At 44.1% G+C, this 15,122-nt stretch overlaps 1 protein-coding gene across 1 annotated transcript in view; it reads right to left on the reverse strand.

Annotated features, from left to right (window-relative positions):
- Nucleotides 1-15,102, reverse strand: part of vcam1b (vascular cell adhesion molecule 1b) — a 25,092-nt gene extending 9,990 nt beyond the window's left edge. Inside the window, exons 1-6 of the mRNA XM_061738871.1 lie at nt 14,947-15,102; nt 10,542-10,838; nt 8,385-8,675; nt 7,015-7,275; nt 5,718-5,972; nt 1,907-2,179 (exon numbers count right to left, since the gene is read on the reverse strand). Of these exons, the coding sequence (XP_061594855.1) occupies nt 1,907-2,179; nt 5,718-5,972; nt 7,015-7,275; nt 8,385-8,675; nt 10,542-10,838; nt 14,947-14,977 (1,408 nt within the window). The 5' untranslated portion in view covers nt 14,978-15,102. The remainder of the gene's footprint in view (nt 1-1,906; nt 2,180-5,717; nt 5,973-7,014; nt 7,276-8,384; nt 8,676-10,541; nt 10,839-14,946) is intronic.
- Between the last annotated feature and the right edge of the window lie 20 nt (nt 15,103-15,122).

The raw sequence follows: 15,122 nt of genomic DNA on the forward strand, positions 1-15,122 counted from the left end.
GGATGGATGGATGGATGGATGATGGATGGATGGATGGATGGATGGATGGATGGATAAGTGGATGGATGGATGGATGGATGGATGGATGGATGATGGATGGATGGATGGATGGATGGATGGATAAGTGGATGGATGGATGGATGGATCGATGAATAGATGGATGGATGGATGGATGATGGATGGATGGATGGATGGATGAATAGATGGATGGATGGATGGATGGATGGATTGGTGGATGGATGGATGGATGGATGGATGGATGGATGATAATGGATGGATGATAATGGATGGATGATGGATGGATGGATGGATGGATAAGTGGATGGATGGATGGATGGATCGATGAATAGATGGATGGATGGATGGATGATGGATGGATGGATGGATGGATGGATGATGGATGGATGATGGATGATGGATGGATGGATGGATGGATGGATGGATGGATGGATGATAATGGATGGATGATAATGGATGGATGGATGGATGCATGGATGGATGCATGGATGGATGGATGGATGATGGATGGATGATGGATGGATGGATGATGGATGGATGGATGATGGATGGATGGATGATGGATGGATGGATGATGGATGGATGGATGATGGATGGATGGATGATGGATGGATGGATGATGGATGGATGGATGATGGATGATGGATGGATGTCAGAGGAAAAATCTCCCGGTTGCAGCAGAATCTCTACTGGTGATTTCACGGTTGTTTCCAGTTCTTATTACACTAGTCAGGTTCATTATCAACATCTCAGACTACTCAGGGCAGGGGGGTCAAAGGTCTGGGGGGGGTTCATGAACCGGTCCAGGTCCAGCTGCTGCAGGTTCAGCTGGACCCCCCCCTGCCTGGTGCTGCCCCCCCCAATCAGGGTGTATTTATAGCGACTCCGGCGCTTGAGCGCTGTCAACACTGCAGAGTATCTGCTGACAAGAAGTGAAGCTTATCAGCAGGGGGGGGGGCTGAATCAACAGCCGAAGCTCAATGACCTTTGACCCCAGCGAGCGCAGCTGAAAGTGTCCAAACAAACCGACGGAGGCGTGCTGGGGCGCCGCGGGGGGGGATCAGACCGCCGTGACTCGTGTGGATGTTTCCCTCAGGACCCCCGTCGGGAGGACCACCGCCCCCCCATCTGAGGCCTCGCTCTGACATCACCGGGCAGGGGGCGGGACTTCATCTGATGTGATTCAGTGCGTTTACATGGGAAGTTTAATTCCTCTTTAATTCAGAATTAAAATTAAATCCGATTTTAAAATGAGTAAAAATTACCATGTAAACACCTAATTCCGAATGAAAATGGCCATTCCGAATTAGACTTAATTCCGAAGTAAGTGGCTGGTTTATTCCGATTTTAAATCCGAATAGAATAAGAGAATAAGAGAGCGCCCCCTACAGGTTTGGAGCACTTCCGGTTGTAGTGACCAGTTATGAAGCGTTTTTCTTTTGAAGATGGTTTCTTGTTTTATATCGTTTTGTGCTTTGCATCGTTTCTTTATTTGCAGCGTTTGATGATGCTGCATTTGTCTTTGTTTTTTGCAGCACTTTTTTCATTTGCACCACGTTCCTCTTTTTGTACCTCGTTTGGAGTTTGTGAATTTGAATCGTTTCTGTACTTGAAGCCGTTTTCCTTAACTGAGATGCATTAGGCCGTTGCAGTGCGTTTGGCCCTTGTTGGCCACCGTATGTTTTCCATGTAAACCTCAATTCAGAATTACTATTTCCATGTAAACTCGAAGGAAAATAGTTTAATTCGGAAAGATTTAATTTGGAATAATTAAATTAAAAAACATCATGTAACGGTGGCCATTTACAGGTGACAACGCCCCCCCCCGAACCACAGACTGTGTAATAAGAACTGGACCTCTCCGTGATGATGGTCAGACTGGACTCACCGTAGACCTGCACCGGGACGTCTCCGGCCCCGGAGGCCGGCCCGCACCGGGCCTGGCAGCGGTACACGCCCTGGTGCTGCAGGTCCAGCCCCCCCAGCACCAGCTGGGTCTGACCCTCCTGCTGCTGCCGGGGCTCCAGGACCACGGCCCGGTTCTGCTCCAGCTTCCTCCAGGTCACCGTGGGGGGGCCCAGACATCCAGAGACGCGGCAGGTCAGGTTCTGAGAGGATCCCCGCTCCGCCTCCACCCGGGGCCCGACCTCCACCCGCAGAGCTGCAGGACCAGAGGAGAAGACGCCGTCAGAGCTAGTTTAGGTTTTAAAGGGGACCTATTATGAAAAACAGGTTTTTTCTTGCTTTAACATATATAAAGTGGTCTCCCCTCACCCTGCCAACTCAGAGAAGGAGGAAAGCAACCAAATTCTGCAGTGTCTGTACAGCCGCCCGGTTGAGCCGTCCAGTGTGATGTGGATCTACGAGCCAATAAGATTCTGCGCCCGTTGTTACATAACGACGGGCGCGATTTACAGAGGTTGGCCTCCGATGCGTGAAACCACACCCACAACTAACTCCTCCGGACCCCTGTGTTTTTTGCAATGAATCGGAAGAATCCCTTGATCACATGTTTTTTTTGTGTCCTGTCTCAAAAATGTTTTGGTATGAAATTAGAAATTGTCTAAAAATGTCTTTAAAAATGAATGACATTCCAAATTTAGAAATCGTTAACATTATTTTTTATATAGATACTATTGACAAATCAGTGTCCTTCTTAGTTAATGTCATTCTCTTACTGGCTAAATACCACATACATTGTTGTAAGTGGAGAAAAATGAAGCCCTTTTTCCATTTTTTTTATAAATGATTTCAAACGTTTTTTTGTTTCTTTAAAAAATATTAAGTCAAATAACTCTGCAAAAAAATTATTAACCGATATATCAAAGTATCTTTTATTTATTCTTTTTAAGTCTCTTTCTGAAATCTCGATGCTGGTTGCTTTAAAATGCCTTACTGTTCCTTTGTATTAACTTTACTTGTCTATCTTATTTTTTGTTTATATGTCTCTTGTTCATAAAACCTCCAAGATGTTCTTTTTTCTTATTATATTTTCTCTACTAGCAGTTTTGTATAAAGTGTGTTATTCTTGTTCAAAAAATTGTGTTCAATAAAAACACAATTTTGTATTGCGTCATTCAGGCAGCCAATCAGCACAGAGCCTCATTATCATAGCCCTGCCCACTCAGAATCCTGCATAGATAATGAGGTTAGAGAATGGGAAGATAAAGACATGATTAAGAGGCTGAATTTCTAATTTATTTAGCAAAAACAATCAAAAGTTTGTTTTTAAGACATTCAACACCTGTTTAAAATAGGTATTAGACGCCATGATAGGTCCCCTTTAAGTCTTTCTAGGACACCAGATGGACTGGCTGGTCACAGGAAACCAGAACCACCGGGGCCGAAAATATTCCTGATACAAGCCGAGACCTGGACCCACTAAGACCTGGACCCACTAAGACCTGGACCCACTAAGACCTGGACCCACTAAGACCTGGACCCACTAAGACATGGACCCACTAAGACCTGGACCCACTAAGACCTGGACCCACTAAGACCTGGACCCACTAAGACCTGGACCCACTAAGACATGGACCCACTAAGACATGGACCCACTAAGACATGGACCCACTAAGACCTGGACCCACTAAGACATGGACCCACTAAGACATGGACCCACTAAGACCTGGACCCACTAAGACATGGACCCACTAAGACCTGGACCCACTAAGACATGGACCCACTAAGACATGGACCCACTAAGACCTGGACCCACTAAGACCTGGACCCACTAAGACCTGGACCCACTAAGACCTGGACCCACTAAGACATGGACCCACTAAGACATGGACCCACTAAGACATGGACCCACTAAGACCTGGACCCACTAAGACATGGACCCACTATGACATGGACTCCCGAGACTAAACAGAGTCCATCAGAGTCCAGACCATAATCTGGACTCTGGACCTGAAAAGGAGCAGGACGACCGAGACAAAACTCCACAAGAGACTCCGAAAAGAAAAATAAAACTCTTATTCTGCTTCCAAAGTTCAGGTTGGGAGGAGGGTTCATCCTTCTGCAATCAAACTGTGGTCTTTTTTTAATTTATTATTCTTTTTAACATCCCCCATAAACACATATTTCTACTCCCTCGGTATTTTATTTATTATTTTTTATTCAGTTTTATTTATAACGCGTCTCTTACAACACGGTCGTCTCCAGGATCGGAGAGACCAGAACACGACCCCCCATCAATTATCACAGAAATATAAACAAGGGCGGCTAGAACCCCCCTCTAAGAGGGGAGGAATCTGGACCTGGACCTGGACCTGGACCTGGACCTGGACCTGGATCTGGACCTGGACGGACCAGCTGCCGCTCCTCAGACTCGACTCTGAGCCACGACCAGAATGCCACATTATCGTCTTTCAGTGTGATTATATTCACATTTTTCACTGCAAAGATAAATAATCCAGCAGGACACACGAGTACTCGAGGGGGTTCGTGTCATAACACGGATGCTGCTTTAGAACTTTGTCCTCACTGATGTGCAGCTTTGAACTGACCTCCCTGGTTACTGTTGCTAAGGCAGAGTTGTTTACAGTTCTACAGCGTTTTAGACTCATTCTGAACACCAAAGCACCGCTGTATGGGGGGGATGGACATACATCGGTCCTGGAGGGATCTAAAAATAGATCCGGTTGTAATGAGGGTGAACTGGAGGAGGGGGTTTACTGTCGCCATGGTTACTGGTGACAACATCCAGGATGAACTCTGCTCATGTTCCGGAGGAAAAGATACATTTATTTACGTAATTAGTTTAATCTGGAAAGACGGAGTCTGTCCTCTCTGGATACCTGGAATATATATAGATATTTATATCTCTCTCGCTCTATATATGTATATATAGATATTTATATATATACACACACACACATATATATATATATATATATATATATATATATATATATATATATATATATATATATATATATATAGATAGATATCACTATCTATCTATCTATCTATCTATCTATCTATCTATCTATCTATCTATCTATCTATCTATCTATCTAAATTAGAATATTGTGATAAAGTTCTTTATTTTCTGTAATGCAATTAAAAAAACTAAAATGTCATACATTCTGGATTCATTACAAATCAACTGAAATATTGCAAGCCTTTTATTATTTTAATATTGCTGATCATGGCTTACACTTTAAGATTAAGATTCCCAGAATATTCTAATTTTTTGAGATAGGATATTTGAGTTTTCTTAAACTGTAAGCCATGATCAGCAATATTAAAATAATAAAAGGCTTGCAATATTTCAGTTGATTTGTAATGAATCCAGAATGTATGACATTTTAGTTTTTGTAATTGCATTACAGAAAATCACAATATTCAAATTTTCTGAGACAGTCCTGTATGTGTATATATATATATATATATATATATATATATATATATATATATATATATATATATATATATATATACATACATACATGTAACATAGCTATCTATCTAGATATAAATACACACTAACAAATACTTAGGAGGGATATTAGCTTCTGAAGTGAATGATTTAGTCGCTCTTCCGGCTCAGAGGAAGTCCACTAAGTAGCTCTTCCTCCGATCTCTGATCTCACTCCACGAGACTGCAGGACGTTGCCAACAAAAACAAACCATAAAACTGACGAGAGAGAAAGTAAAAGTGAGGTGTGTACTACTGGAAACAGTAGACGTACCTCTGGCGGTGATGAAAGTGGAGACCTTCTGGGAACCGTGCTGGTTGGAGGCCTCACACTCGTAGAGGGCCGAGGCCTCCACCCGGACGCTGAGGGTCAGGGGGCCGGCCTCCGTCTGCTGTAGCTCCGCCCCCTCCCTCCTCAGCACCAGTCTGGGGGCGGGACTTCCCTCGGAGCGGCAGGTGAACGTCACCTCCTGACCCTCCATCACCTGGTCGCCTGGACTCACCGACATGGAGGTGTTGGTGGGAGGAGCTACGGAGCAGACGGGTGGAAACAACACAGAGATCAATGAGACAGATATATATAATCACTGGATTTGGTTTTACTTCTGTTCTCCTGTCCTTTAAGACCCGTTCAGATCCATAAAGGAGGGACGGAGCCCGTTAAAGGCTTCTTGTAGCTTCTGAAGGTGAAGGGAGAAAAAATAAATTTTGTGTCCTGAAAGTGCCCTAGATTCCCAAAACACAGCTTTAGTTTTTAGTCAGCCACGCACCTGCTGTTTATCATAGCAAATGCCTGTTTTTCTGTGAGAAAGAGCCTGGTTCGCACGGGCTTTCGGTCCCTGTGAGCCGAAACTTATTTTGAGAGTTTGCAGACGGGGGGGCGAATAGGCCTCCCCCCCCCCTCCGCAAGGTGTTGAGGGAGAGGTATAAAGACGCGGTAGCCGGAAGTCCGGATTCAGAGTCTGCCGTGGGTCAGTGCAGGACGGCCGGCGCGTTTTTTTTCCCTTGGCTTACTCTATCCGGACTGTCCCCGGCTCTCCAGTTCTGTGTCGAGGTAAGATAGGCCTTAAAAAACCTTTGTAGTTGTGTGTGATGAATATTGCTCAGCCACTTGCGGGGGGTAACTTGACACTTTATCCTAGCAAACGAGTAATTGTGTGTGTACTGCTATTTGCGGGGGATAACTTGGCGAATTATCCTAGCAAACTGGTGGTTTCGTGGATGTCTTCTATGTAAATGCTTGCTTTTTGCTAATAAATGTATTCATATCTTATAGCAAAGGCGAGGTGTGTGTGTGTGATTCATTTTGGTACAGCCGACCACTCCTAGAACCTAATTGAGATTTCTCCCAAAACAGAAGGGTCCAATCAGGAGTGGGGGGGGGAGAACGGGGCAGGATCATCAGCATACGGACGTTTCAAATAAGATCAAATAAACTCTTATTGTTTTCATCTGTGTGGTGGGGGGGAACTCTGATGGGAGGGAACTAGGGAACTCTGGTGGGGGAACTCTGATGGGGGGAACTAGGGAACTCTGGTGGGGGGAACTCTAGTAAGCAGCAGCATTCTCACCGAGGACGGTGACGTTGACGGCAGCGGTCCGGTTTCCTTCCGAGTTCTGTGCATCGCACCGGTAGGCTCCGGCCTCGGCGAGCGTCACAGCGGTGAAGGTGAGCGGGCCGGCGCCACGCCGCCGCAGAGTCTCGCCGTCCGCCGCCCCGAAGCTCCAGCTGATGCTCGGCGCCGGGTTCCCGTCGGCGGAGCAGTTGAGCGTGAGCGGCGCGCCGGCCATCACCTCCACGGAGAGGGAGATGGCCAGGTCAGCGGGGGGGTCTGTGGGAGGAGTCAGGCCGGTCAGGGGGGCGGAGTTAGGACGGTTGCTAGGCAACACATCCAGCAGGGGGGGCTGGTCAGATACGCTAAAAATACCATTCATTTAATGCATTGACGTCACTTTTCCACTGGACCAGCCCCCTTACTCGCACTGAGTGGTAAAAATAGCTGCAACTAGTGGAGAAGACGGGATAACAGACGATTATCGGCTTAAATTAAAGGCAGTTGGACTTGACAGTGACCCGTACAGTTTCCCCAAGAACCAGTGGTCCATGGACATTAATATTTGGTACAGTTACCAAGAACCAGTGGTCCATGGACATTAATATTTGGTACAGTTACCAAGAACCAGTGGTCCATGGACATTAATATTTGGTACAGTTACCAAGAACCAGTGGTCCATGGACATTAATATTTGGTACAGTTACCAAGAACCAGTGGTCCATGGACATTAATATTTGGTACAGTTACCAAGAACCAGTGGTCCATGGACATTAATATTTGGCCACGAATCCAGTTTCCTGATATTTATATGTACTTAATTTCTACACCGGGGAAATACACGAAGCAAAGCTTGAAGGAATACAAAAGTCTTGACGCTTGGTCCGACTTCAAGGCAGGATTTGTTGGTGAAATTAAAGTGATGAGGACGCCGAACTTCATGATTTGACCGTTTAACGTTAGCTACCCAAAAATCCAACATTACCTGATATAAAAATGGGAACCGCAAATCCATGTTTCGGTGTCTGGAATCCAGTTGTTTCTGTGAATTGCACCGATCCATTTGTCTCTCTTAAGCGTATTTTTCGGCAGTCTGTAAAACGATAACTCTGATTTCTTGCTAAATCTATGAGTAGAGTCGATCGCACAACAGCTCTTTCTGACACTCAGTCTTTCTGTCACTCAGTGACTGCGTTTACATGCAGTCAATAACCCTTTTAAAACCCGAATATTAGCAATAACGCAGAATTTTGACTGCATGTAAACGTAGTCAGTCTTTCTGCCACTCAGTGGGCGAAACTCGCTGTGAAGTCGCATCTGTGACGTCATGCACATTCCCTCTATACTGTATATAATCTCCGTCCCCATTGCGTCACAACCGGACTCACAGAGCACGTTGAGGGGGACGGTGGTTTCCCGGGTCGTGTCCTCGGCCGGCAGCCCGTCCAGCTCCAGCGCCGCCCGGCAGCTGATGTTCGCCCCGATGTCCCGGTGCTGCGGGACGAAGGTGTAGGTGGACCGGTCCAGACCCCGGTTCTCCTGCAGGACGGCGTCCCCCCGGAGCCAGGTGAGGCTCAGCCGCTCCGGCGGGTGCAGGCCCGGCACCCGGCAGCTGAGGCTGGAGCTGACGCCCAGTCGCATCTGGCCCTCACCCGAGATCACCGGGGCTGACGGGAAGGCTGGAACCAGAGGGGGAAAAAATTGATATTGCAATATATTGTTGTGCTCTCTGCCGCAATAAATAAACGATAAACTGACGGCAAATATCGATATTTTATTACAACACACATAATGGATTTACGTGGTTGTCTCCGCACTATTGTTCATGCACTTCAATTTGTCCAGCTCAGGGGTCGGCAACCCCCTAGTGGCTCCCTGGAGCTTTTTCAAAAATGTTTGAAAATGGAAATCGATGGGGGACGCTGTAAAAATGTGTAGAATAAATATAAAATTTCAACATTTCTGTTAACGAAGATTTGGACGAAGATTATGCACTTCGAGAAAAAAGTTAAAATGTCGAGAAAAAAGTCGAAATGTCGAGAAAAAAGTAAAAATGTCGAGAAAATAGTTGAAATGTCGAGATTAATGTTGAAATACAATTTCTAGAATAAAGTCGAAAACTTCGCCTTTTTTCTCTACATTTTGACTTTTTTCCTCGACATTTCGACTTTTTTCTCAAAGAGCATAATGAAAAGAAAATCTTCCTCCTCTAAAATATTTTCATTTTTCTCCTGCCTGGCCCTAATACTCTTCCATAGATTTGCATAACAAAAAGAGTCATGTGGAAAGACATTAATTAGCATGCTACATTTGCAGCCAAGTAGCAAGTTATAACTTATAACTTATAGCTACATGCAGCATGTGTTGCCTTCATTCTAAGGCTTACACAAGACTTTTCATTTTTTGCAGCTCCAGACACATTTGTTTTTGTGTTTTTGGTCCAATATGTCCAGCTGTACAGTGTTTACATTTACAAGACTAGGAGGCAGTGAGGTTTTATGCAAAATTAAGTTGCTTACTGACTTTTCAATATTAGAAACAAAGCAGTGCACTTTCCTGGTTTATATAAAACACGTTATTAATGTTCATGCACTTTAATTTTCTCCAGCTGTACAGTGTTTACATTTACTAGGAGGCAGTGATGCGGTATAACGCAGGGGTCTGCAACCCAAAATGTTTTAGAGCCATATTGGACCAAAAACACAAAAAACAAATATGTCTGGAGCTGCAAAAAATAAAAAGTCTTGTATGTATAAGCCTTAGAATGAAGGGAAATGGCGAAATGTCGAGAAAAAAGTCGAAATGCCGAGAAAAAAGTCGAAATGTCGAGAAAAAAGTCGAAATGTCGAGATTAAAAAAAGGAAAAAGGAAGAAAAAAAGAAGAAAAAAAGGAAAAAATAAGAAAGAAAGAAAAATAGAAGTAAAAAAAAGAAAAAAGAAAAAATAGAAGTAAAAAAGAAAAAAGAAAAATAGAAGTAAAAAAGGAAAAAAGGAAAAAAAAGAAAAAAGAATAGAAGTAAAAAAAGAAAAAAAGGAAAAAAAGAAGAAAAAAAGGAAAAAATAAGAAAGAAAGAAGGAAAAATAGAAGTAAAAAAAGAAAAAATAGAAGTAAAAAAAGAAAAAAGAGAAAAAAGGAAAAAAAAGAAAAAAGAAAAATAGAAGTAAAAAAAGAAAAAAGAGAAAAAAGGAAATAAAAAGAAAAAAGAAAAAAAAAACATTTTTGAAAAAGCTCCAGGAGCCACCAGGGCGGCGCTAAAGAGCCGCATGCGGCTCTAGAGCCGCGGGTTGCTGACCCCTGCTCTATACAAATGCACCTTCTTTGCACATTGTATCAAGTTTTGGCATTGAATAAATGCATCACTACAGACGTTTTGCTTTTTATGGGTATTTTTTCTTTTTCAGTCACATGTATCGTGATATATCGTTGATGAAATTTCTTACAATATATCGAATATCGTAGATATCGTGTATCGTGATATTATCGTTATCGTGGGCCACATATCGCCATAGTATTGAAGTTACCCGTATCGTCTCGGGGGACTCACCGTAGACCTGGACGGAGGACGTCCCCTGCCGGACATCGCCCCCGCAGGTGACCTTGCAGCGCAGCGTGCCCTCGTCGCCGGGCTGCACGGCCGGCAGCGTCAGGACCGAGTGGGTCCGGTTGGTGTGGAAGGAGCCCGGCAGGGGCCGGTCGTCCGGCGGGGACCAGATCACGGTCGGGGTGGTGGGACAGTCCCGGATGTGGCAGACCAGCTGCTCCCGGTCCCCGACCCGGAACACGGGCCTGCGGGGAAACACGTCCACCTGCAGGGCCTGGACGCCCCACAGCAGCAGCAGCGCTGCGGACCAAACACAGACTACGTTTACATGCAGTCGAAATTCAGGTTATTGCTAATATTCCGGTTACTGAAACATTCGGAATATTCCGTTTACATGCGTGAGCAAACAGGATTATCCCTGTTTACATGGCAATTAATCATTCTGGATATCTGGATCAAACCAGCGACGCACGGAGAACGTGATGACGCAATTAGCATCATTTCCGCTTCTTCTTCCTGTATCCAAATTCAAAACAAATCCTGCTTCGCGCAACTTTTCTCCCACCTTCTTGTAAATCTTTTATCCCGGTACTTTTTTTTTTTTTTTTTTTTATTTAGTTTATTTCGGCATGTTTATATAGACACATTTCATCTCCAGAACATTATACATTGCATACTCAGCACATGACGAAAAGGGTACGGGAGAAGCTGACGCTTATCAAAGTCCCGCCCCGTTCTATGTAAGATTCATGATCACATCAACAACAGAATTCAGTAAGATACATAGTTTACCACATAGCAATTTGTCTAATTTCATCCTTCACAGTCCAGATAGCATGTATGTTTGTACACGTGTCCAGTCCACTCATCCTGATCACCGTTCCTGTGATTTACTACTGTGTCCACTGTTCAGTTATTTTTATGTCCAAGCCTCTTTTTGCATGCAATCCACTTTGCAATGGAGGTGCGTGTGTCAATGAGCTCAATGTCACACACACACATTTTATAGTGACTTTGTTTTGTTTCCATGTTTTGTTTCCAGTGCTGAATTTCCCACATTGCCATTGTTTTGTACACATAGCCAGACATTGCCTTCGTGTACCTAGGTTTGATAATCCTTCAATAACAGTTTCTTTAACCCATGTTTGAAAACAGTTACATTTCTTGCTAACTTTAATTCATTGTTTAGGCTATTCCACATTTTCACACCAGCTACTGACAAACTATGGCTTCCCATCGTTGTCCTTATCTTTTTCTGTTGAAACTGCAGCAAGCTGCGCATGCTGTGAGGACCTTGACTAAGAGTGAACAATTTCTGAACATTTACTGGTAATGCCGCCTGTGTTGCTTTGTAAATTGTTTGTAGCATCTGAAAATGAAGTATCTCTCTCAGTTTTAGATATTTCGTCTTTATGAACAGTTCGTTCGTATGTGCCCTGGCTGGGACAGAATGAATGATGCGAAGCGCTTTTTTTTGCAATTTAAATATTGGTTCTGTAATGCCCTTGTAAGTGAAACCCCAATTTTCTACACAGTACCTCATATGTGGGACTATTAGTGCCGAATATATGGTCTTAAGCGAGTTTAAATTGAGAGATTTCTGCAATTTCCACAGAATAGACACACTCCTTGCCATCTTATTTTGAATTATTTTTACATGTGGTCGCCATGTCAAGAGGTCATCCACTAATATACCCAGAACCTTATGTTCCCTCACTCTTTCTATATTGTATCCATTAACTTGCAAGTTTATGCTTTTCTTTACATTATTTCTCCCAAATAACATGAATTTGGTCTTTGCCAGATTTAGTGATAATTTATTTATATTAAACCATGTATTTAGTTTTGTCATTTCTCTGTTAATTGCTTTTTCCAGTATATTCAAGTCGTTTCCTGAGCAGAAAATATTTGTATCATCACCGTCTACCGTCTACAAATGCAGAAATGTTCATATCCTTCATTACATTTATGAAGTGATTAGTCTCCTCCTGGTCTTGGTTTCTCCGTGTTTATAAGAACTTCCTGGACTCAAAAGACCAGGATTCCTTGTGAACAGAACATGTGCAGAAAACAAATTCATGTTCCGTTTGATGGGGATATTCTGTTTGGCGTTTACATGACCCAATATTCAGGTTTTAAAAGGAGTAACCCAGGGGTCATATTCAGGTTTTTAAAAACCGGAATATGAGCAAATTCTGGTTAGTCAAAGGGGTTATTGGTGTTTACATGGCCGTGCAAAACCGGGTTATTGCTAATATTCGGGTTTTGATCAGAACCAGCAGAACCTGCTGGAAAGGTCAAGGGGTTATTCATCAAAACAAGAGGCTCAATCTGACCCGGTTGGGAAGTTACATTTGACCTAATGAGGATCTGAACCGGAGGTCCTGGTCTGGACCCTAGAGGTCAGTAGAGGAACTACAGGTCCTGATCCGGATCTTAGGCCCAGTCCCAATACACCCCCTAGCTCAGGGGCCGGCCAGAGCCATATTGGACCAAAAACACAAAAAACAAATATGTCTGGAGCCGCAAAAAATGAAAAGTCTTGTATCATTTTTTTTCATTATGAATTTCGAGAAAAATGTCGAGTAAAAAGTCGAAATGTCGAGATTAAAAAGGAAAGGAAAAAGGAAAAAAAGGAAAAAAAGAAGGAAAAGAAGAAAAAAAAAAGAAAAAGAAAAAAAGGAGAAAATAAACAGAAAAAGGAAAAAGAAAAGAAAAAAAAAAGAATAAAAAGGAAAAAAAAGGTCAAATATTTTTGAAAAAGCTCCAGGAGCCACTAGGGCGGCTCGCCGACCCCTGCCCTAGTCCTACTTTTCAGTCCTACCCCTAAATTTTGCGCGTTCCCGTGAGGGTAGTGGTGTCCCAATTCCTCTTTGCATGTAGGGGTAGTGGACATAACGAGGGGTAGGGGGTATCAATCTAGCCCTTCAGAGCGAGGTATTTCAGATGCTGACTTGGCGACCTAGGGCCAGAAAAATTTCCCAGAATGCTTTACGTCATTATTTGCAGACTGAATCAAACAAAAAAACATGGCGGACACTTCTCATTTTTAGTGAATAAAATCAATATTTTGAGTTAGTTTCTGCATAAAAATGCGTTTTGATTACATTTCTAGCGAGAAATATATATTTTACTTTCATAATATTCACTCAGTGAATGTACATAATCACTCGCTTTCTCGTTGTTGCAAAGTTTTTTCAGATCTCACCAGAATGAAAGCTGATTTATGGTTCCGCGTTACACCAACGCAGAGTCTACAGCGTAGGTTACGCGGCGATGCGCGCCGTACGGTGCTTCTCCGTACGGCGTACGTACTTCTCCTCCCCGAAAACATCGGATCAAATTTCTTAACAGGCGTTATTTGGATAAACTGAGCCCAGGTTGGGGATCTTAACGGTTACTTTTACGCCTGAAAAAATATTAAAACTTAATAAAGTGGCATATTAACAGCGCTACAGCGGAAATTAAAACAGCTTTTATCTCTGGGCTTCCTGATATGGTGTGACATTTGTGCAAACGTAACTACGCAGTCGCTTACGTACCCGAACGTAAACCACGCAGTGACGTAGCAAGTGGTGTCCCAATCCCTAGGGAAGATTACAAGGACCCTAAAGTCTGTGGCTTCATTTTTAGGGCTAGTGGTAGAAAGTAGGGTGAACACTGGGGTTGGCCCTAAGTGGTCGGTAAAGGACCTGCAGGTCCAGATCCAGACCTGGTGGTCCCTCCTTCACAAGATGAAAGAGCAGGTTGTAAATCCTGCAGCTCGGCCCGTCTTGAGGCGTTAACTGTGTACAGAACAGCTGGAACATCTGGATCAGAGACGTCCACGCTGAGAGGAATGTCCAGGATCCAGATCAACATCTGCTCCGGTCCAGACGTCTCCCCAGGAGGTCCGAGACCTCGTGGTGGATCCGCTGGTCCCCCTGCGGCCCAGATCCCCCACCGACGGGCCGAGTAAGATCTGATTTAATTTGACGCCACAGCTCAAACGACGGGGAGCTGATCCAGGTCCTGCATGAAGGATCTGGTCCAGGCTAGACCAGATCCAGAACCAGGCAGACGTGACGGTCTGCAGAGTCCCAGCACCTCTAGTGTGACGCCACCGCTGCTCGAGGTCGAGCTCTTCTCAACACAATAACAGATAAACAGAAGAACTCTGGACTCCTGCTGAATAAACATCCAGACCTCTGCAGGATCTGGATCTGGATCTGGATCTGGGTCAGCTCGGGTCCAGTTGTAGAGCTCAAAACAATAAATCAGACTAGAACTGCATACAGGGTCGATAGATCGATCGATCAACCATTCACCTCAGATCAGGAGATTAAAGTACAGAGGACAGATAAGCTCTCGTCAGCCGCTGATCAAAGCTGCTGATCAGCTGGACCAGGAACCAGGAACCGAGCCTTACCTGAGACCAGCTGGAGGAGCAGAGGATCCATTCTCCTGCTCGGATCAGCAGACGGAGGGATGATGGATGGATGATGGATGAATGGATGGATGGATGATGGAGGAGTGCAGGATGAGTACTGGAGGAGGACGAGAGCAGAGCGGCGTCTCCTTTGTGTTTCTGCCTCAGACTGAGCA

This window comes from Cololabis saira, chromosome 13 (assembly GCF_033807715.1).
Source record: "Cololabis saira isolate AMF1-May2022 chromosome 13, fColSai1.1, whole genome shotgun sequence".
NCBI lineage: Eukaryota > Metazoa > Chordata > Actinopteri > Beloniformes > Belonidae > Cololabis > Cololabis saira.